This window comes from Populus trichocarpa, chromosome 18, assembly GCF_000002775.5.
Source record: "Populus trichocarpa isolate Nisqually-1 chromosome 18, P.trichocarpa_v4.1, whole genome shotgun sequence".
NCBI lineage: Eukaryota > Viridiplantae > Streptophyta > Magnoliopsida > Malpighiales > Salicaceae > Populus > Populus trichocarpa.
The window spans coordinates 14,327,509-14,351,030 of NC_037302.2; the positions used below are offsets into that span (position 1 = coordinate 14,327,509).

The 23,522-nt window shown below is 33.7% G+C and overlaps 1 protein-coding gene and 2 long non-coding RNA genes across 4 annotated transcripts in view; 2 read left to right on the top strand and 1 right to left on the bottom strand.

The window, feature by feature from the left end:
• Positions 1-842: 842 nt before the first annotated feature.
• LOC127904725 (uncharacterized) lies at positions 843-7,573 on the bottom strand. Its single transcript, XR_008058125.1, has 2 exons — positions 7,092-7,573; positions 843-1,065 (listed from the first exon to the last, which is right to left on the bottom strand). It is a non-coding gene; the product is annotated as an uncharacterized LOC127904725 (long non-coding RNA).
• Positions 7,574-12,247: 4,674 nt separating this feature from the next.
• Positions 12,248-23,522, top strand: part of LOC7490480 (probable serine/threonine-protein kinase PIX13) — a 62,595-nt gene continuing 51,320 nt past the window's right edge. The window contains exon 1 of one of the 2 annotated variants that reach the window (XM_052448907.1): positions 12,248-12,451. In XM_052448907.1, the coding sequence (XP_052304867.1) occupies positions 12,316-12,451 (136 nt within the window). In that variant the 5' untranslated portion in view covers positions 12,248-12,315. The remainder of the gene's footprint in view (positions 12,452-23,522) is intronic. The other variant, XM_052448909.1, reaches the window with a different exon arrangement.
• Positions 18,521-18,980, top strand: LOC127904696 (uncharacterized). The gene is made up of 2 exons (XR_008058005.1): positions 18,521-18,629; positions 18,707-18,980. It is a non-coding gene; the product is annotated as an uncharacterized LOC127904696 (long non-coding RNA).

Consider the following 23,522-nt stretch of genomic DNA (forward strand, 5'->3'; position numbering starts at 1 on the left):
TATTGGGACTGCTCAACCATAACATCAACATTACACATTGAAGTTGGTTCACTAGGCAATGAGTTATTAATATTTTTTTTTAAAAAAAATCAATTCTTTATATATATATATATATATATATATATATATATATATATGTGTGTGTGTGTGTGTGTGTGTGTGTGTGTGTGTGTGTGTGTCCCCCCATGCATTGAAGTGTATCTTTTCCTGTCCATCTTTATTCTTATTCTCTCCCTTTTGACCTCACGAGTCACGACCATCACTTTATTTATAAATTCAAGTGTCTTTTCTCTATTTCCAGGAGGCAACCACTTAGCATATATATATCTCGAGTCAAAATCAAAGAGATCATCAACTACTGCGAATGCTCTTGAGGATCCTCTACAGCTTTTCCTCCTGTATCTGGATAAGGTATATATATATATATGAATCAGAATGTTATTTTACTTCGGTAGATATGCTTATCCTCTTTAACTTTTACCTTTTCCCTTTATTCTTGGCCAAAATGTCGAGAGTGAAAGAATTAGATATGTTCACACTCGCAATTAACATTATTTGAGGAATTTTGACATAATCCTTGCGTCTTAGAGATTTTAATTTTGACATTATTTGAGGAATATGATTAGTTCTCACAATTATATAGAGTGTGTTTGGAAGCGTGGTTGTGATTATTTTTTAAAATGGTTTTTTATTTGGAAGTGCATCAAAATAATATTTTTTTTTATTTTTTAAAATTATTTTTAATATCAGCACATCAAAATGATTTAAAAACACTAAAAAAATATTAATTTAAAATAAAAAAAAAATTAAATTGTTTTAAAATACTTCTAAAACACCAAACCAAAACAAAGAGGATATAAAATATTCTACCAATCAAGAAGTACAATCTTAAATATTCTACGAATCAAGAAGTACAGATTTTGCTTTGAGACTGGTGGGCATGAAGCACTTGTCCATAGAATTGATCCATCCAATTGGAGAACTCATCAATGGCTTCTGATACTGGTCGAGTTTCGCACTTGAGGTCTTGGTTCAGATCATGAGTTGGAGAACTCTAAACTATTCCTGTTGTTATCACATAATACATATCATATCAGACAAATAAACATCAGAAGGAAATATACTGCAGAACCTCATGATCACTTCTTGAAAACAATGGCCTCTGCCGCCGGATTTTAAATACAAGTCATGCTCAATAAATTCTCTTATGAATATACTCATCTAGATACGGATGGTTATAGCAAAACAAATTTATTTTTAGTCTCTGTTTGGTTGATAGAAAGTTATTTTTTTTTTTTAAATAATTTTCAGAAAAGTGAATTATTTTCCGATGTTTGGTAGTGTAATGAAAAATAAGTTGCAAAACACTTTCTAGTGTTTTGTTATGTCATGAAAAATGAGCTGGAAAATAATTTATTAATATTTTATTTTTTTCAAATTTATTAAAATAACAAGGAACAAATCTTACAAATTAAAAAGTTGAATAAGAATGAAATTGAAAAAAAAAATAATTTCATAAATTATCTCAAATAAAATAAATAATAATAAAAATAATAGAGATCAAATCTAACAAATTAAAAAATTAAAAGATGAAGAAATTAAAATAATAATAATTATCATTTAATAAATTATATCAAATAAAATAAGTAACAATAAAAAGAATGAGGATCAAATTTGATAAATAAAAAAATTCAATTAAAAAATGATAAGGGAAAAGCAAATAACAATAATAAAAATGAGGACCAAAGTTAATATAAAAATCAAATTCTAAGGGATGAAATTGAAAAAAAAATATTCAAAACAAAATATATATAGCAATCAAAAGTTTGATGGCCAAAATTGATATAATCAGCAAATAATATGATATTCTAAATTTTTAACAACTTCTGAAAAATATTTTCCACCCAAAATAAAAGGAAAACACTTTCCTGGAAATTAAGTCAAATTTTTCTTTGACTGGAAAATATTTTTTGTTGACCAACTTTTCTAATGACAAACAAACATAAACAAATTTAGAAAATAATTTCCAAAAAACTACTTTTCACCTATCAAACAAGTTCTTCCTTGTAGAATTTTTTCCAAGAATTCTTAATCATTAGCAAAAATAAATAAATTATATATGATCTTTAGTTCAATAAATTTATTAAAAAAGAAAAACGAGCACGTAGTGGGTTTCAAGTTTAAGACATTATAGATGAGGGTTTTTTTTTTTTAATAATAATGATATACTAATTCACTAATTCTCTCACTATCACATGACACTTGACTGAAGGACTTAAGTGTAAAATCAGTCTTTAGAACTAATTTACATTATATTCTCTAACATGTTCAAGTTAAAGCTTTTTTATTTTGAATTCACAAAAATTTATTGCCATCTTGTACTTTATTAATATTTTAATTAATAAGGAAAAAAGGGTGATGGGGTTTGAATTACTGATAACTTAGTCAAAAAAAGCTTATATACTATGCATAAAAATCATATACTAAAAACATATATCATGTTATGTGAGGCTCAAAAATAAAATCTAAATATTCTAATTTTCAATATTTTGGATGGGATTTTTTTTATAGGAAATTCGTATGCTTTTCCATCATAAACTTTTACGTGTAAAAGGATAAAAGAGCTTAAATTACTTTTAGTTTAGAAATGGAGAGCTGATATGAGCTAATTTAGAGTAAAATGTATGATTTTAATTATTTAGATTAATTAAAACGTTATAATTTTTAAATTTAAAATAATGTTATTATAAAAAAAAACCGAGTTTTAAGGGTTGACTCGCAATTTATCAAGATCAAACAACCGAGCTAGGTTTTGACTCGAACCATCATATTAGAACAGGTTTAACTCGTGTCACCTTCGCGTCGGCCAAGAACAAAAACATACTCGCACACTTGCCTATAATGTGATCACAAGGAACATGCTTATGCCTTGGAATTTCTTGTTACTTGAGATCTTTTTTTTGGGTATCAAGATTTCTTGAGATTTGCTTCTTCTGACTTCCTCACCGACTCATTAAAAATTGCTTTTAGTTCTTTTTCAGAGTAATAAATAGTTTAAGACTATTCGTTACCACCTTTCGGTTCTTTCTATAGTTGGGTATTTAATATTTAATATGCTATTGTCCAAAGTGTCAAAAATACTCCTAGGGGTTTGTTTGGGAATGTGGTTACGGTTAATTTTTAAAATACTTTTCATGCTGAAATATATTAAAATAATATATATTTTTATTTTTTAAAAATCATTTTTGAGATCAACGCATCAAAACGATTCAAAATATATAAAAAAATTAATTTTTAATAGAAAAAATTTGAATTTTTTAAAAACACAGGTTGACTCGCGTTTCCAAACGCTACCTAAATAACTTGTACTTTATTCTACTAATTTTTTATTATTTTCGTATTCCCATGCTAAATTTATTTCCAAAGGAACATTGCTTTTATCAAATTTTATTGTAAAGTAATTATAATTAATTGCAATGCTTAATTCCTTACCAATCATTAATGGAAATTTTGTCTTTACTTTTTCTTACAAAAAACGGTGGAATTCAAACACATGTAGAAAATTTCTTAAAGATTACTAACTTGTTTGAGATTGTAAAAGTGGGTGTGGTTTAAAATGTTTTTTATTTAGAAATGCATCAAAATTATATCTTTTTATTTTTAAAAAATTATTTTTAAAATTAACATATCAAAATGATCTGAAAATATATATAAAAAAATAATTTATAACAATTATTTTTTAAAAAATTAATAACACCCGGTTTGCACCGCTATGTTCCCAAAGGGACTCTTGATAACCCTCTCTAAAAAACAAGAGCAAAACTAGAATTTTAGAGATAAAGGGATAATATGATTAGTATAAAGGAACATTTAAATTAAATAAATTAATGTTGGATCAGAATTTTTGGAATAGGAGAATATGATATTTTAATGAAATCAATTTAACTTAATTTGATGCTAGTTTTAAGACTTTAGGACTAAATTGAAAACCTTCTCAAAGTCTATGCATGGCCACCCATTATCCAAGCATAATTGCATAAACAGAGTTCTGCGCCCCTGCCGACGAAGTAGAATTCCAGCAATATCCTCGGTGACAAGCACGATAATTCATGTAGCAAAATTCAAGCTACATAACTACAAAACAAAATTAAAATACCCTATGCTAAATTACAAGGGAATAACTCAATTGATTAAAATTTAAATTTATTTTTTAAAAATTATCTTGAGTCCTGCAAATCTCAGGATCATTGGAGACTTACATGGTCGTTAACTTCAAGATTTGTAAAATTTGTTAAGGAGAGTACAAGGTAGCCTGGACATCCATGTTTATAATAATAATAATAATAAAAAACTCCAGTATCATGTTAAAAAAAAATCTATTTTTAAAAAAGCTTAACGAATAACCACTTTAATATAAATTATATTCTGAGAATTATTTAATAATTTAAGCTATTAAGTTGAGATGATTACTAATTTGTCTTTAAAACGTTGGTCTCACCACCCTTTTCTGAGAGTTAACTTCATGCACACATCATTCTTCTTATCATTTCAATCTTAAAAAAGCTACAGAGCAAGCAAATGCACAATCCGTCATAAACTAAAGGAAGGAAAAAGAGGAAGTGGGCCGGCTTGGATTTTCAATCAAATATCGTTCCTTCTCAACTGTATCTACCAAGCTACCATATTCTAGATTACTGCAAGAGGTTTGACCTATTCTTTACTCAAAAGTGCTAAAGCTTGCCAGATCAGGAGATTTAAGACGAGAATAGAAGTCGAAGTGATTCAAATCTTTGAAACCAAAAGCTAAAGAAGTGATCCCACCTGTGCATATATTCCATACAAGTCATTTAGTTTCCTGTAATAGCTAGAGGTATTTCTTTTGATAATCTCCTGCTAGTCTCTGCTCGTTCCTTGAAGGCTTGTATGCTTAAAGGCATGGTCCAGATATACAAGATCCTTCATAGTGCCAATACGTACGTTGAGATCAGCTGATTGGAAACTTTAGAGAGGAGGGAAAGAGATGGGAGTCTGATCAGTACTGTCCTTGAATAGAAGAATCATATTTTGATGGGGTAAAGAGGGGTAAAGTCGCTTGAGTATATGATACAGCTTGAAGCGTTTACTTCATTGCATTGGTTTTGCATCTTCTTCCTATTTCTCCCTTTCTTTTTTAGTATAAAAAATTTACTTTGTTGATTATCCTTTGTATCAGTGTTGTAATTGGCTAAATTTTTCGTACTTTTCAATAACACATTAACTATGCCTACTATACCTATATATTTACTTCCCTTGAATTATATTTAAGTAGTTTTATTTGACATCTTGTAAAAATGGTCAGTCGGAGGTAATTCGAAGGTACTTGAAGCAAGAAATACAACAAAAAAGGAAAAGATTTCTTCTTCTAGATTCACTGTCCAACAAGGTAATAAAAGAAAGGAGACAAATGGTGTCGCTACCAGTCCATGTTGTAACAATGGTCCTAAAACCAAAATTTCCAGTAAGTTCTCTTTTTGAAAAATAAAAATTGCAATTAAATTTCCTCAACTTAATAGTTTAAACTGAGATGATCTTGATCGATGGAGGGAATTCAAAGCTACTAAAATGCAACTGATGCTATGAAAAAGAAGAAGATTTCTACGACCAAATCAATTGTCAAAAAAGGTCAAAAGTGAAATGAGGCAAATGGGGTTGGTACTAGCACACCTCGTAGCAAAGGTCCTGGAAAAATAACTACAAGTAGTATATATTGAAAATTAACTGCAATGGAATTGTATTTTCAGTTTTTTTTTTTTTTTGTAAATCAATAACTTTAGTGATTCTCGAAGAGTAATATATAAACTATTTTTGAAACCTAAAATAATAATTTTAAATTTTAAATTGAGATAATTTTGTGATATGATAATTTAAGGAAGATATCAGCCGATGGTGGTATTTGCATAAAATAAACCCAAAGATGAATGTATATAACCATGGTATGCCACTGCTGTCTTCAGTTAGCTTGTCGCGCCTTCTTTGGCTCTTGTTGTCTTCAGCTTCATCCAGTTTGTGCCTTTTCTAATTAGCACTAATTACTCTCCAATTAATATTGTAACCCGGACATTAGGTGACTGATTACTTTTTTTAAAAAAAATAGATATTTGACATTTTATTTTTTTAACGAAAAATATCTTGTTTAAAAAGTCGCCAAATTAGTATTATGATCATTAGAAACTCTAACCGGTTAACAGAGATTCTATGATGTGAGATTGATTATGTGGAATGAAAGATGCTATCATTTCTTAAGCGTCTTATCTGAGGCAGACTACATTACTGATTTTGTCTAAAATTGCTAAAAGTTTTTTTTTTTTTTTTTCTATAATGTTCCTGACTCTGACGTTAGTGAATATTTACCTACGAATATTTTCAACTCTAGCATTGGTAAATATTGCACAAACCCAATAAGTATGATATTTCTGACTCTGGCGCCAGTAAATAAATTCGCAAGATTTGAATTTTTAATTAAAGAAGAAACAATTTTTTTTATACCTTTCTCTTTTTGTTTAACTTTTTTTATTTACTCTTTTTAGACATGAATAAAAAAAATATTCCACAATATATTTGCGTTTAACAATAATGGTTTGTAAATTGAGCATATAGTAGAAACAAATTATACACAAGAAAAAAATAAAACAAAGCGCGAGAAGCTCATAAATAAATCAATGAAGATTCTCAAATTTTTCTGGAATTTTCTAAAATAAAAAAGTAGTTTGTTAGGTCAAATATCAAAACAAAAAGAAAATAAAATACATGGAAAAAACATAAGGACTTGTTCTGCAAAACGCATCCTTAGCCAAAAGTAGCTTGAGCTGGATGGGCATGAGGCCCAGATCAGCCCATTCTTTTTTTTACTGGGCTGGATCAACTAGATCCAGTACGGCTGGGCTTGATCCAGCCAGCCTGACCAAGTTACTGGTTTAGACCAGTAACTGGCACAGGAAGCAGGCACGCGTGAACTGATTCACGCGTGCACTGTACAGTGCTAATTATAATTACCTTCGGACTATTTTGCAAACTTTGAAATGAAGTTGCTGGGCATGAGGAAGAACGCTTACCTGGGCGAAGACGAAGACGAGGGTAATGATCCTAGCGTCGGCCGAAGAACGTCCTTCTCTTCCCCTTCCTTTCAGTCTCTCTCCCCTCTTTCTCTTGTTTTTGGTTTTCTTTCCTCTGTGTTATCTCCCTAGTTTTTCTGTGTTCTCCCCTGTTGTTCCCTTTTTCTCTCTGTTTTTTTTTTCCTGTTCTCTCCTCTCCTGCGTTCTCTCATTCTCTCTCGTTTTCTCCTCTTTCCTCCTTTTCTCCGCTGGTTCCCCTGTTTTCTTTCCCCCTCTCCAGTCCAAAAAAGAATCCTGTGTCGATCTTCTTTGCTGCTTTTTATAGGTCCAAAACCCCGTTCTTATCCTCTTGTGGATGTTCATCCTGTTTTTAGGCACAGTTTCGGTGACACACTGCCACCAACAGTCCTGCCGTCTTCGGACTGTTTGGAGACGAAATTCCTTGCTAAAAATGGAGAGCCATGGAGGCGAAGGAAACGACACTAAGCCGGGCATCTGAGATGGTTCTGTTGCCCTTTTTTTGTGTCAAAACGGGTCTTGGCTTCTTTTGGTTGCCTTCTTCGGCTGGAACGACTGTGTTCCAGGAAGGGAAAGGATGAACAGTCCTCCCTGGAACGACGTCGTTTCCCCGGGTGGAGAGGCAACTTCGGTTTGGTCCTCGATTTTCCAGAATAGTTTTAATTAGACCCTTATGCCAAATGGTAATTAAGCCCCTGTATTGTGGTGGATCTTACAAAATGGTCCTTGTACTTTAATGTCTTGCGATTTTGACCTAAATTAGTTCATAACTTTAATATTTATTCAATTATATCCCTGATTTCATTAATTAAATTAATTCTAAGCTCAATTAAGTTCCCAAACTTAGCAATTCTTCAATTACATTCCTGACATCATTAATTAAACTAAATCAAAGTTTAATTGAGTCCTTGAACTTGTCAATTCTATCACTGAAGCTCATAATTTCATTAATTAAACTCATTCAAAGTTTAATTAAGTCACAAATCTTATCAAATTTTTCATTTTCTATAAAAATTGGCTCCCAAACTTATAATTCCACTCTTATTAAATCTTCAAGACTTTTAATTTGTGTTGTCTTGATCTAAATCTCAATTATTCTTCATTCATTTCATTTTTTTGGTGAATTTATGCTGTTAAAAATTGAATTGGAACAATTGAAGGAAGCAACCTTCGATTTTAGAAATGACATGGTCCTGGGAAAGGGAGGGTTTGGCAGTGTCTACAAGGGTTCACTAAAAGAAAAGGTGCCTTTTAAGAAAAGTAGGAAATTGCGCATTGCTGTCAAGAAATTGGGAAGCAAGGACTTAGACAGTGGCAGGTGATTGTATTTTATTGTTGATCTTGCAATTTGGGAGTCTTCAGTTAGCCAAATATGCATGATTAGTATCAGAATGAGAGGTTTCGTTGGATGAGCCTCCTGTCTTGATTTAATATTTATTTTCTGGTGGCTGCTGAACTTGTACATTTCATTCTAGATATTTAGCTGTATTGTCTGCAATTAAAAAAGGATAATAATTTGTTGAGATGTGGCATGAATTCAAATCTTTATTGTATAAGGACTTCAATTTTGGCATGAATTCAAATCTTTATTGTATAAGGACTTCAATTTTAACTCACACAGTACAATGAAAGACTTGTGATTGTTTTGTCTAGAAAAAGATTAGGATTATGACTAAGATATTTTCTCAATTTATTAGGCCTAGTTTTTTGTTTTTTTTAAGGATGATCTGGTATGCTCTTATGTTCTAGAAGAGAGCTAGCATGAGAAACTCGTAGTGTGCCATGAGGATTAGATGTATCTGAGATTCGGGTTCGATAGTTCTTCAAAACTTGTACTGGTTCCGATTATAGTAAAATTTCTCTTCAATTATGAATATAGGCATAGACGAACCATGTAAAATCTTTGTGATATATGGTTGTTACCTTCCTGTGATATTCTCTATATTTTTATGTTTGATCCTTCATTGTGTACTTCCTTTATATGTCACTGGTACAGACAGAGGTTGGTTTCTTGGCAAAGCTTTCTCATCCCAACATTGTGAAGTTGCTTGGATACTGTCAGGAAGAAGAAAATAGAGAGTTGCTTAGTGTCTATGAATTCATGGAGAAGGGTAGTTTAAATTACCATTTGTTTGGAAGTAAAGACTGCTAAACTTTGTTACATTCTAGAGATATTGAACAAATGTTTGCTAATTTCATAACCACAAACCTTCATTTCTTTCACTGTTTGTTTTTCGGCATGTTCAGAACGATCTGATCAGCAACTTCCTTGGAAAACAAGCAGTGGCGGAGCCACAATGGGTCAAAAGGGGGCAATTGCCCCCTTATTTTTTTTTTATTAAAATATTAATATATTAGTGGGTGTGAAATGTGAATTGTTGCTCGAAAGTTTTAATTTTTTTATTATTGTTGACTAACTTGACTCATATATATATATATATATATATATATATATATATATATAATTACAGCTCCTCAATTTTTCTCCCTTTCACTTTTGTATTTTTATCTTCCCTGTCTAACAAAACAAGAAGGTTTTTTTTCAGCTGCCTTCCTGACTCTCCTAGTCTCCTATATGCAAATTTCTCATTTATTAATCCTTTTAATCTTTTGTTTTATGCTTTTAGGTAAATTTTTTTTTATCTTTTCTATTTGTTTCATTATCTAATTTTAATTTTATTTTTTTATAATTAGTTATTTAAAATATTAGAGTTTATGATACTTTAAGGGTTTTGTTATGAATATGTTCAAAATAAATATTTAAATCTACTAATTTAATCAATTAAATATTTCTTTTCTTATTATAAAAAATAAATTAATATTCATGTAAAACTATTATTCTTGACATCTCTTGCATTGATAGAGTAGTTTATTGAAATTTAATATTTTCACATGATTTGTTTGTAAGTAAATTATCAAGTAGAAAGTATGTTTTTCAAGCATTGTTCCTCTTACACATACACTAGGCACTGTTCTTTAATTAAATATCTAGAAATGATCATACTTATTATATACATATAGATATGAATTGAAATAGATTTTGATTTTGATGAATTGACGTGTATTTTGCTATTAATTTCACATGGAAAATTTAGAATTATTGTGTAACTCAACTGACTTTTGTTTAACAGTGAATTATTGTGTAATTGTGTTAATTATTATGTAGACACTAATGATGATAAAAAAAATTCAGCAGGTTCATATTAAATTAACATGTCACTAGACAAGTATTTCAAGCGTAAATCCCTTGAGGATGAAGAGTCAATCATATTAAATTAACATATCACTAGACAAGTATTTATATTAAAGATATTTTCGATAAGATTGATAATGAAGTTATTATGAAGCGGTTTCAAAATATGAAAACTCAAAGAGAACAATTATAATGTAAGTTTTTTTATTTTAAAAATATTTTTAAATTAATTTTACTTGATATGAATTAATATATATGTTTTGAATTGATTTCTAATGCATGTCTATATAATATAGTATTTGTTAATAATTTTTCCCCTCATTTAAAAAACTCTGGCTCCGTCACTTAACAAGACTGATGATTGCAACAGAAATGGCTCAAGCCCTGTATTATTTGCATTCTATGGATAGGCCAATAATTTTCAGAGATTTCAAGACCTCAAATATATTACTTGTTGAGGTAAACGTCAGTATAATCTTTAGATTACCATTTTGAACTCATACTAAACAGGGACTTATCATACGATTAAAGCTTCTGACTTGACATTAGAACGCACAAATTTGAAATACTTCCATTGATGTTTCTTTTGTTCTTCATGTTTCTTCTTCTAGGGAAGGAAGCAAAGGGTTGAGCTGATAAGGTATACAATGTTTATTTATTTATACTTCGGATAAAGTGAGTCTTTCAATCGATCAACGAAGAAGGTTTGACCATTATAATTAGTACAAGTAATGTTTGATTATTATTTTGAGATAAAAAAAATAGAGACAGAAGAAATATACATTCTCTTATTCTTTATATTTTAAAATTATAGAAATTCAATTTAAATTAACCAAACACCTTTGTTCTTTTTATATTTGTCATTTAAATGCTGAAACACTAGCCAAGCGCAATTCTAGTCACTGTGGATCGATATTTTTACATTTTCTTAGTTCTTTTGGGTAGTTTACAATCCTTCCGGCCATTTTCAAGCCTAGTAATTTCTGAAAGCTTTTCAGTGCTGACCGGTCTCCGTTTCCCAAAGACGTTTCACCTAAATTTTATCACCAATGACTGCAACTGCAGTTTCTTTCTCGTTTCTTCTTTTCCACCAACAAATCCTATTCCGCCGTCTAATCCATCAGTGACGAACACATGCATTGTTTAAGGGAGCCAGTTGATAAAATTGATAGTTCGGAGACTCGACCAAGAAACTATATATAATTACCTGAGGTTTGCTAAAAAATCTAATTTTGCAGGAAAGTAAATCGAAAACTGGCTGTTAAAAAAGTATTAGTAACTCAACGAAAAAGGAAAGAACCATTAAAATTACTCTGCTTTAACTGAAATTTGGACAAGCAAAAAAACAAATTCAAGTTAAAAACAATTTTCTCTCATATAGTTTTCTCAAACATCAATTTGTTCTAATTCTTCTTAATGAAACTTAGTCCCGGCTAGGATGCATTGTTACATTATAATGATGAGTTCATATCCTCCTGAACTTGCATAGTTTGTCAAATGATTCATAAATCCAATGATCCAAGTTTTGATCATGCCCCTTGATAATACTTTGAAGAAAAATTTCCATCTGGGAATTTTCAACCTGACATTGATACACTTACACTGATCTTCCTGCTGCCAAATTGATATGTGCTGGTCAAGTAACCTCCATTCTGAAGCCAGGTAATTAGTCTCCTGAATGGTTTAAGCTTCGACAGGATTTCCATTTCCCAGAAAGAACAGACTTTTACTTCTTGATGGATAGAATTCTGAGTAGCAGTAATTGCTCTGATCTCTCCCCTTTCTTCTTTCCACCAGAAAATCATCCAGACGCCACTGCAGACTCAGCAGCTTTGTGAAAACCAGTTCACCATCCTCTTCAGTGTTAATGACGTTGTTTGGAATAAAACAAAACAAAAAATCGAGGAGAGCCGTGGAGGGGAAATCTCGTAGGTATTTCCATAAATAAAGACCTTAAAAGTCAATCAAAAAGCCTACCCTCATCATTGATTCAAGAAAGATAGAGTTCTTTTGATGGGGATTCTCTGTTGTTGCACTTCTGGTCAATCAAATCCAGCCCTAGATACTGGCCCTGCTCCTGTTGTACTAGCCCCAGTATCAATCCCTGACCCAGACATAGCTCCTACCTCTCCTGGACATTTCTTTGAAGGTTGGTTTTCAACTATATCATATTCCATTCATTTTCATTCCATACTTGATTATCTTATTGAAAAACTCATTGCAAACCTGTATCTTTCTTCTAACAGGTTGAAATTATGCTCTATTTTCACTTCCACAATCTTTTGATAGTTTAGAGTCCCTTTAACATGTATACTTTTGCAGGATTTGAGTTGTTCTTTAACTTTCGACTAGAAAAGGAAGTCATAATTAACTTTTGACGAAGAAAAAAAAAGGTCATAATCATGTCCAAGCACTCTTATCTTCTCAGTTTTTCGCTTGACTGAGGATATCATTAATCAAAGCCAGGCAACTAAGCAGGGAGCTCGATCCTGCTACAAAGCCAATACAAGAAACAGAACATCTAAAAGCAACAAGAAACTCTTCAACTGCTACAAACTAACAGCAAGAAAATACATGCCAACTGAAATTCCACAACTAAATAGGTCAGAATATCTGGGGTCCTTTCGGCTTCCGAGCGTAAGAATTTGAACTTGAAGCTTCATGAATCCTGTCATTTCTCTCCTTCCAAACAAAATATATATCCACATTAAGCCAGTCTAAGAATGCTTGAAGGGAAGGACTTTTTCTGCAAATACTGCTAGGCAAATTCAAATTCCGCATTCCAGTCAGCTACTCTTCTATTGATGTTGCTCGATTGCAGGATAGTACTCCATATTTGCTCCACTCAAGGGCATGAAAAAATAAATGATCCCGCATCTCATTTCTAATTTCTGATGCTAGAAGATATTTCTGAACAGTTGAAATTGTGGTAATTTCATTATGTTCAAGGCCTTAATTTTCCCAACTTGCATTTACTCAGGTGAAATATCCTTTCTGGTTAGCGATGTCACCGTCAACAACTGGTTCTCTATGGTAACCATGACTTTTACAAGAAGGAGGTCCGCTGCTTTGGGAAAAAATGCTCCTGAGGACATTGAACTGCCAGCCCTTCCAGATGAGACACCAGAGTCAAAGTTGAGAGTTTTCACGTTTGAACAATTGAAGACAGCTGCCTTCAATTTTAGAAGTGATATGTTACTGGGAAAAGGAGGTTTCGGCAGTGTCTACTGTTTGTTTTCTGTGCAGTATTTAGAAGAGAATTGTAATCAAGTTTTGCAGAGAAGATTGAGAAGAATTACTTATTTTTCATTAATGCAGCAATTCTGCTTTTATACACCTTGCATGTAACTGATTCCATTATTTTAGGAATCAAGATCATCTCATCCATCCATTAATGGAGGGCTACGATTCTTACATCTGTAAGAAACGGTTTTAACAGAATAAAACATAAAAACTAACTATAACTGCCATAACTGTTTTAACTGCTTCTTTAACTGTTTTAACAGAATTTCTTCCATTCCCTCATTCTTCTCGTTATAGCCTGCTGATTCTTCTTCTCTACCATCAAAAAACAAGTAATCAGCTTACCTTTTAACAGCCTCTCCTAAGCTGTTTACTGGTTTAACTCCAAGCTTCAGCCTTAGTTGCTTGAATCTATCTTTAGGCAATGCTTTTGTGAAGATGTCTGCAAGTTGTTCTTCACTTCTGCAGAATTGCACATTTATCACTCCCTCTTGCAGAGCCTCTCTTATGAAATGATACTTTCTGTTTATGTGTCTAGTTCTTTGATGAAAAACAGGATTTCTGGCCATTGAAATTGCTGACATGTTATCACAAAACAAGGGTGTAGCCTCAGCTTGCATTTCACCAAAATCATCAAGCACAAACCGTAACCAAATGGCCTGAGAAGTTGCTTATGATGCTGAGACATACTCAGCTTCTGCAGTTGATAATGCTACTGTGTTCTGTTTCACAGAGGACCAGGAGAATACTCCACTTCCAAAGCTGAATGCATAGCCCGAAGTGCTCCTGCTATCATCTTCACTTCCTGCCCAATCTTCATCACAAAATCCAATAAGAGTTGCTGATTGATCCCTTACGTATTCAATCCCATAACTGAGAGTTCCTTGCACATATCTTAGAACTCTTTTTTCAGCTCCCATGTGAATCTTGGTAGGTCCAGTCATGAATCGTGATAATAAGCTTGCAGCATACATTAGATCAGGTCTTGTTGCTGTCAAATATAGTAAACTCCCTGCTATTCTTCTATAAAGTCCTTCATCAGCCAACTCACTTCCATCCACCTTCTTCAGTTTCTCACCAGTGGTCAAGGGAATGGAGACTGGTTTGCAGTCATCAAGTCCAAACTTACTAAGCAAGGATTTGGCATATTTGCCTTGATGAATAAATACCCCTTGATCGGTTTGCAGTATTCCCATGCCAACAAAATGATGAAGGAGCCCAAGATCAGACATCTCATACCTCTGTATCATTTCTCTTTTAAATTCACTAAGTAGCCTTTCGCTGCTGCCAGTGTAAACAATGTCATCAACATAGATTGAGACAATGATCAAATTACCTTCCAGGTCTGACCTTGTATACAGAGTAGCCTCACTTGTGCTCCTTTTGAATTTGCATATAGAGAGGTATGCATCAATCTCACTATACCAGGCCCTCGGTGCCTGCTTTAATCCATATAGGGCCTTCTTTAGTTTGTAAACTTTGTGTCCTGCATTCTTGACTTCAAACCCTTCAGGCTGCTCAACATATACTTCTTCTTTGAGGACACCATTTAGGAATGCTGACTTAACATCCAACTGAAACAACTTCCATCCCTTCTGTGCTGCAAGTGCAATGAGAGTCTGGATTGTGTCCAGCCTTGCTACCGGGGCAAAGGTTTCATTGTAATCAATTCCGGATTTCTGTGCATATCCTTTTGCTACAAGGCGAGCCTTGTGTTTCTGTACTGATCCATCAAGATGAAGCTTAGTTTTGTACACCCATTTCACTCATATCACAGGTTTATCAATCGGTCTCTCCACCAATTCCCAACTATTGTTCTTCTCTATCACTTCCAATTCTTCCTTCATAGCCTCCTGCCAAGCTTTATCTCCAAAAGCTTCTTGATAGTTCTCAGGTTCTATGATGCACATGTGACACCTTGCATATATATCTTGCAAGGTTTTCAATTTTACTGGAGTGGAGCTAGGTGAAGATTGTTGACTGTTATCACTGTCAATATTCTCAGCTAACTCTCCAACTGTAGAATTTTGATGGCAGTGTTCAATATTATCGGGTTGAGCTGCAGCAAGGTGTTCTAAAGAATTTTCACCTTCAACTTCGCCTCCTTCAAGATTGAGAGACAAGCGGTTTTGGTTCATCAGTTTTCTTTGCCAATTCCATACTCTATCTTTACTGAAAATCACACTTCTTGAGAGAACAATCTTCTCAGTTTTCAAATCATATACTCTATACCCCTTCTCACAGCTACCATATCCAACAAACACTCTCTTTCCAGTTTTGCTATCCCATTTCTGCCTTAGTGATGATGGGATGTGAGTGTAGCACAAGCAACCGAACACCTTTAGATGCTTGACTCCTGGCTTTCTTCCCGTAAAGGCTTCAAATAAAGTCTTTTCAATGACTGATGTTGTATAACATCTGTTCTGAATATACACAGCTGTATTCACAGCTTCTGCCCAGAAAATTACTGGCATTTCTTTCTCCAACAACATGGACCTTGCCATTTCACAAATTGTTCTGTTTCTCCTCTCTGCAACTCCATTCTGTTGAGGGGAGTATGCAACTGTCAGCTGCCTTTCCATTCCTTGTAATGCACAGAATTCTTCAAACTCATTTTAGGTATATTCACCACCTCTGTCACTTCTCAGCTTCTTCAATTTATATCCACTTTGCAGCTCAACAAATGCTCTAAATTTCTTGAACACATTGAGTGCACCAGATTTGTTTCTGAGGAAGTATACCCAACACATTTTTGAGTAATCGTCAATGAATATGATGAAGTATCTATTCCCTCCCACAGATTCATTCTGTATTGGTCCACACAGATCAGTGTGGATTAATTCCAGTGGATAACTTGCTTTCCACGCTTGCTCTTTGTCGAATTTATCCCTGTGATGCTTGCCTGAAGCACAACCTGCACATACATCTTCTACTTCTGTCAGAACAGGAAGTCCACATACCATCTCTTTCTGCTGCATCTTCTTCATGCTGGCAAAATTCAAGTGTCCCAGTCTTTTATGCCATATCCAAGAGTCCTCAGTCACTGAAGCTTTCCTTGCTGCAGGTGTTATGGACTCAAGTGAAAGTGGAAAGCATCGATTTCCTCCCATGATCACAATTGCTATAACATTGTTGAGGCTTTCATCATCAAATATTACTGCTTTGTTACCTCCAAAAAGAATGTGATAACCATGCTCCATCATCTGACCTACACTCAATAGATTTTCATCCAATCTGGGAACAAGCAGTACCTCTTTTATGTATCTTTTCCCATGCTGAGTTTCCACAACCAATGTGCCTTTTCCAGTTGCTTGCACAAGGTCTCCTGAGCCCATCTTTACTTTGCAAGTCATTGTTCTATCGATGTTGATTAGTTCAGATTCTTTAGAGGTCATGTGGTTGCTGGAGGCACTATCCACAAACCATACCTTTCTATCTTGCAGACTTGCAGAATGGCAAGCATAGAACATTGTTCCAGTGGATACTCTCTCTTCTTTTGCATAATTTGCTAGTTGTTTGTGACTGTGACTTTCACAGTCTTTTGCAATGTGACCAAACCGATTGCATCTTCCACATCTTGGTTTTCCTTTGTGTCTGCACAAACCAAAATGTTGCTTTTGGCAGACTTGACATAGTGGCTTTACACTCGCTTGACTACTTCCCTAAGCAGTATTGTTCCAGTTAGAGCTGTTGTAGGTGTTTAAGTTTATGTTCGGAAATGAATTTGATCCCTTCCTGTCTTGTGATTGTCATCTTTGAGAAGGTCTGTCATGAAAAACCTTGTGTGAGCTGTAGGCTTGATTATTTCCAACCTTTAAGCTGCTAAAGGCTTTCTCTGTTCCTGTTAGCTTATCCCTATCATCATGTAGGTCCTCCCTCTTATCATAGACTTTAACAGAAGCAATGACTTCTTCTGCTCTCAGGACATCAAGATCTCGTGTCTCCTCAATGATTGACACAATGGACTTATATCTTCTGCTTAGACTCATTAGCAGTTTCTGCACAATTCTGTTTTCTGGTACATCTTCTCCTAATGATTTCAGGTTATTCACAGTTGCAAAGAACTTAGCTAGATATCCATCTAGGCTTTCATTTTCTGACATTCTCAGGTATTCAAAGTCAGCTCTCACAGCTTGAAGTTTTACAGCTCTAACCTTTTTGTCTCCTCTGAATTCTCTGCTCAAGATGTCCCAAGCTCCCTTTGCAGTCTTCTCATTTCTTATACGTGGGAAGAGGTCGTCTGTTAATGCTCCTTGTATTAGGCTTAATGCCTTTGCATTCTTGATTTTATCTTCTCTGGATGTAGTGGATGTTCGCAATGTAGTTTGCTCAGCTTCACTCTCTTCATCGCCTGATCCAATTGCAACCTCAGGTGATTGATGAGATTGTATTCCAGCTTCTATTACGTCCCATAGATCGAATGCTATGAGGATTGTCTCCATCTTTACAGCCCAAAAATCGTAGTTTGTGCCATTGAATTGTGGAGTTCTTAAATCTCCTCCAGTAGAGCTTGATCCTACCATTTTTTAGTAATTAACCGTTTAATCAATCTGTTTTTCACAGTTTACGCCCCTCTTAGGAATCAGTTTGTAAGCTCTGATACCATGTTTGTTTTCTGTGCAGTATTTAGAAGAGAATTGTAATCAAGTTTTGCAGAGAATATTGAGAAGAATTACTTATTTTTCATTAATGCAGCAATTTTGCTTTTATACACCTTGCATGTAACTGATTCCATTATTTTAGGAATCAAGATCATCTCATCCATCCATTAATGGAGGGCTACGATTCTTACATCTGTAAAAAACGGTTTTAACAGAATAAAACAGAAAAACTGACTATAACTGCCATAACTGTTTTAACTGCTTCTTTAACTGTTTTAACATAATTTCTTCCATTCCCTCATTCTTCTCGCTATAGCCTGCTGATTCTTCTTCTCTACCATCAGAAAACAAGTAATCAGCTTACCTTTCAACATCTACAAGGGTTTGCTCAAAGAAAAGTTACTTAAAGGATATACCAGGAAACGGCGGATTGCTGTCAAGAAATTGGATTCTGACAGCAAGCAAGGTCTTCGACAGTGGCAGGTAATTTCCTATTTATGATTGCTGGCAGTTTTCTCTAAGTTCATTTTATTTGTTGTCATTGAGGCGTGCTGGTGCAGGTGCCTTCTTGAGTGTCTTCAAAGGTATTGGAAAAGCATTGAAATGTCGCTGAACCGGATGTTCCAAAACGATGTTTCCATGGCTTTTTCAATGCCACTAGTACAATTTATCTTTCATAGTTGATCTTTTAGGGCATCAATCTTCTGTCGGCCAAACATGAAAGTTTTGTTTCAAATTGTGAGGTTAGGTTAGATATATACGTCTCGTCTGAAATGAAATTTTTCTTTCTGTTCATTATACTCCTCCGCGGATGAAATCAAAATTGTTTCCTTATCTTCAGAGTCTCAGTTTTATTGTTGAGTAATTATTTAACTGTTGCATATTTGGTTGTCATTTATTGATACAGACAGAGGTCGGTTTCTTAGCAAGGGTTTCTCATCCAAACATTGTAAAGCTGCTAGGATACTGTCAGGAAAATGCGAATAAAGAGTTGCTTATTGTCTATCAATTCATGGAGAAAGGCAGTTTAAATTACCATTTGTTTGGAAGTAAGAACACTCCTCTGCAGCATTAAAGTAAAGTTGTATTGAACAAAATGCATAGGCTTTTCGCCAATGAAATAATTTCATAGATCATAAAACCTCAGTTGATCTCTTACCACTGATGTTTTTTTTTTTTTACTTGTGCAGAGCGCTCTGATCGGCTTCTTCCTTGGGAAACAAGGTTAAAGATTATAACAGGAATGGCTCGAGCCCTATCTTATTTGCATACAATTGAAGGCAAGGTTGTTAAAATCGTGATTTTAACAAGGGCACCTCTCCTGGACATTTAACTGATGGTCATTTATCATACATTATATCATTCTCGTAAATTATTGATGTTATCTCATTATGTAGAAGGCTTTAAATTTGTTCTCGAAATCAGATGCTTCATTTTTTCTGGGTACTATTGCCTCTTTTAACATCTGGTTCTGTATGGCAACCACAAATTTTTTAGCACAGTTGTCTCTATCAAGTGGTGTATTTGCAGCCATGCGGGGAAACAAGGTCACCGAGGACAGAGAATTCCCTGTTTCACCAGATGAAGAGGAACCTTGAAAGCTTCAGGTTTCTTACCGAAAGATGCATCAGCCTTCAAATTGCTTATATCTATCAAGCATTTGTATTTCTCTGGATCAGCTTGCACTTGCGTCCTTGTATTCCACTGCTATCCGCTGCATTTCGTGTCAATCAAAGCCAGTGTCTCACAAAATGCAAGTTCCTTTTTTGTCTTTTGAAAAGATATCAAAATGCAAATGCAGAGGTAAGATAAACGCTGTTAGATATTAGCAAGAAAAGAATGAAAGCTAGGCCTAATTTTCGTTCAGTGTGTTGAAGGCCTTTTACTTGTTGAGGTCTGAGATTGCTTGGAGCAAGTTCAGAATAGGGCAACAATTGGACCACCATAAGGGATTCCAAGTTCACAATCCAGCAGTTTTCTTAGAATTGACTGGTGGGTCTAATTATGTTGCTGTTCGATTAAATAGATTGCTACATTTGGTACGTAGTTATTCAAATCAAATGGTGGGCCGACCCAAAAAAAAACAAGGGTTTTTTTTTTTATTAAAGGACTCGTCTCAATTGAAGAACATATTAAAATTAAAAATTAAAAAAAAAAAAAAAACTAAGTTTACTCAACCTTTCACTAGGAGCAAGGCTCGGTAGTCGGTACACTATGAATTATTACAGTCCACTAATGATTTTGCCCTCTATAATGGCAAGAGAAGCGCCGAGTTTCGAGGGGAAAATGGTATTTTCGTAGGGTCTAAATGGCATTATAAATTGTCATTTCACTTTGACTTCTATGTAATAGTAAATTAGAGTTAGGGATAATTGGGAATTTTGATATATAAAAAAAATATATTTAAAAAGGAAAATGAAGTGGCATGTGCGTGAGATGGAGGAAGTTCACACCCATCAGGAAATTCTTATGGGCTCCTTCGATTGTTAAATATTATTTTTTATGACGGTGTTTGAAGCTTTTTATTGGTGGCTCTGTGATGATAGAGGATAGACGGCATGGTTTTGGTGTATTTTTTCCTCCTCCTCCAGACAATGCTTGTATAGCCTCAGGGATGGAGACAGGGGGTGGCAAGCAGGGCTGGTGCTCTGCAAAAGAATTATTTTTCCAGTTTTTCGTAAAATAATCTATATGATTTTAACTAAAATAATAATACAACTAAAATCTTGTCCTTTTTAATTTTATTTTTTAACTCCGCCCCTTAATTTATATATCTTTTGATTTTCCTCCATCCATGTGATATTCATCTCATCCGTATCATTTAGAGGGTATTTGGGAGTGTGATCGTGGTTGTTTTTCAAAGTGCTTTTCACTTAGAAAAATGTGCCAATAATATTTTTTTATTTTTTAAAAATTATTTTTAAAATCAACACATCAAAATGATTTGAAAACATCAAAAACATATTACTTCAAAACAAAAAATAAATTCAATTTTTTTTTAAAATGTTTTTAAAAAGCATTTCCAAACAGCCAATTAATACTTTTATTTTATGTTGTGGTAAGACAAATCAAAATGACTAAGATGTTTGATAACTGTATATTCACTACGTCAGATATGATGTCAACTACTACTATCATGTCAAATGAGCTCAGCAATATGATGTGTAAAGGAATGGAAATTGAAATATAACCATATTTGGTTGTCGGGACCTTAGATTCGAGACAAATTGTTTTTATTGGAAATGACAGACAAGCTTTGATGGGGATTCATAAACAGGTCCTCAAAGTCAACCAAACTAGTTTACCCCGTGTGCCCTCTCTATGTCAATCATCAAAGTCATTGTTGTCTGTTGATTCAACGAAGATGCAATTCTTTTGATGGGGATTTGCTGGAGTCGGACTTCAGATAAGTCAAATCCAACCCCTGTTGATCCCCCTCCTCCCTCAGCTCCTAGCTCCGCAGGGCATCATGATGGTTAGTTTCCAACCATTAGTTTAACTCAATCCTGTTATATATTGTTGTTTTGGTTTGTTTATTATGAATCAGGCCACGATATCAGCCTTGTCGACATGATCGCTAGTTTCCTCTAGTTTGTAATTAGAACAGGATGCAGATGAAGCACATCAATAAAGTTTCTGTACAGTCAATTAATCAAGAAATTCTTCTCAACTCCGGCACTGAATAGTCCATTAGTTATTCCGGAGCCAAGAAATAAATATGCCTTTTTATTCTCATTCTTGTTTGGTTCTACTGTGTATTGCCGTGGTGTATTAATTATATGCCAAAAGTTTTCATTGAATCTATTATTATTAACATGGACATAAAGCATTATAAATTAGAACAATATAATAATAATTCAACCATTTATATAAAGAGTTGCAAGATAAAAAAAAAAAAAGAGTTGTTTTCTTTGCTAAGATGTATTTGGTATTAAAGGGTTGGTTATGGGGAAAATAGTAAGCAGAAGTTTTAGTGGGATAGCGGGTCATGGAGAGTGGGTACTTAGTGTTGGCATTGCACACACAAGGACAATTGGTGCTTCAGCTACTTTGTCCCTTGCACGGGGAAGATCGAGAGCCACATGGCACATAGGCAGCCCTACCCTTGCATGAGGCAAACTCGAGCGCCACTTGATACTTGGGCAAATCCACTGCATGGGGCAGACCCTGGCGCCACCTGACACATGAGTCTTGGCAAAAAGCTTGATTGGCTATGACAGCTCCATTGTCATATGGCGCTCGGGTTTGAACATGTCGGTGTCTACCCACGCGTGTTAATATAATAATGTGTGTTATAAATATTATTTTTTCTCTTGTAATTCAAAGTGTTCACATCAAAAATATTATTATTTATATTGTAATCATCCTTAAAATTCTTAATATAATTATTTATGTTATAAATATAATTATTTTTATTATAATTAATATTATTAATAAAATAATTAATAAATTTGAAAAAATATTATTAATAAATTTGAAAAAGTATTATTTGTGTTATAATTATTTTTATTTTTATTTTTATTATGATTAAAAGTATTAATATTAAAAATAGTGCTGTTATTATTATTTTTATTATGATTAAGAGTATTAATATTAAAAATAGTATTATTTATGTTATATTTATTTTATTTTTATTATGATTAAAGTATTAAAATTAAAAATAATATTTTTTATTATGATTAGAAGTATTAATATTTAAAATAATATTATTTATGTTATAAATATTTTTATTTTTATTTTTATTATAATTAAAAAACTAGGTGCGTTCACGTCTAACCCGAAAGTTAAGCTTGGATATGTCCACGCCTACACCCACATTCAAATTGGGTTTGTACGTGATCACGCCCAACTCTCAAGTAGCACGTGGATGTGTCCTCACCCAAATTTAAGGTGGGTGTGGACGTGTACATGCTCAACTTATAATTGGGGCACACAACAACGTTCACACCTAAATTAAGACTGGACATGTTCACGTTCAACCCCAAGATGAGTGTGGAGACGTAAACGTCCAACCCCAAGTTAGGTAAGATGTCAATTATATCAACTCCTAGCTCCTAGCCCCTAGCTCCTAGCACAATCCTCTCTCTTTTTTGTCAATTATAGCAGCCCCTTCTGCCACCAGTTTTAATATCCAGTTACTTAATTGCAACCACCCTTGACCTTCACCATGCAGCAGCCATGTTTGACATGGCAGTCATCAACCATTTTTTTACCACCGCAGGATACTCTTGCTCCACCCATCTCGTATTCATCTATTTTTTATCATTTAAAATAAAAAATCCATTCAAACAATAAAAAAACTAATTTAAAATTAAATTAAATTAAAAAATAACAAACAATAGAACAAAGGCAGTGGTAACCATGCTCTGAGTCCAG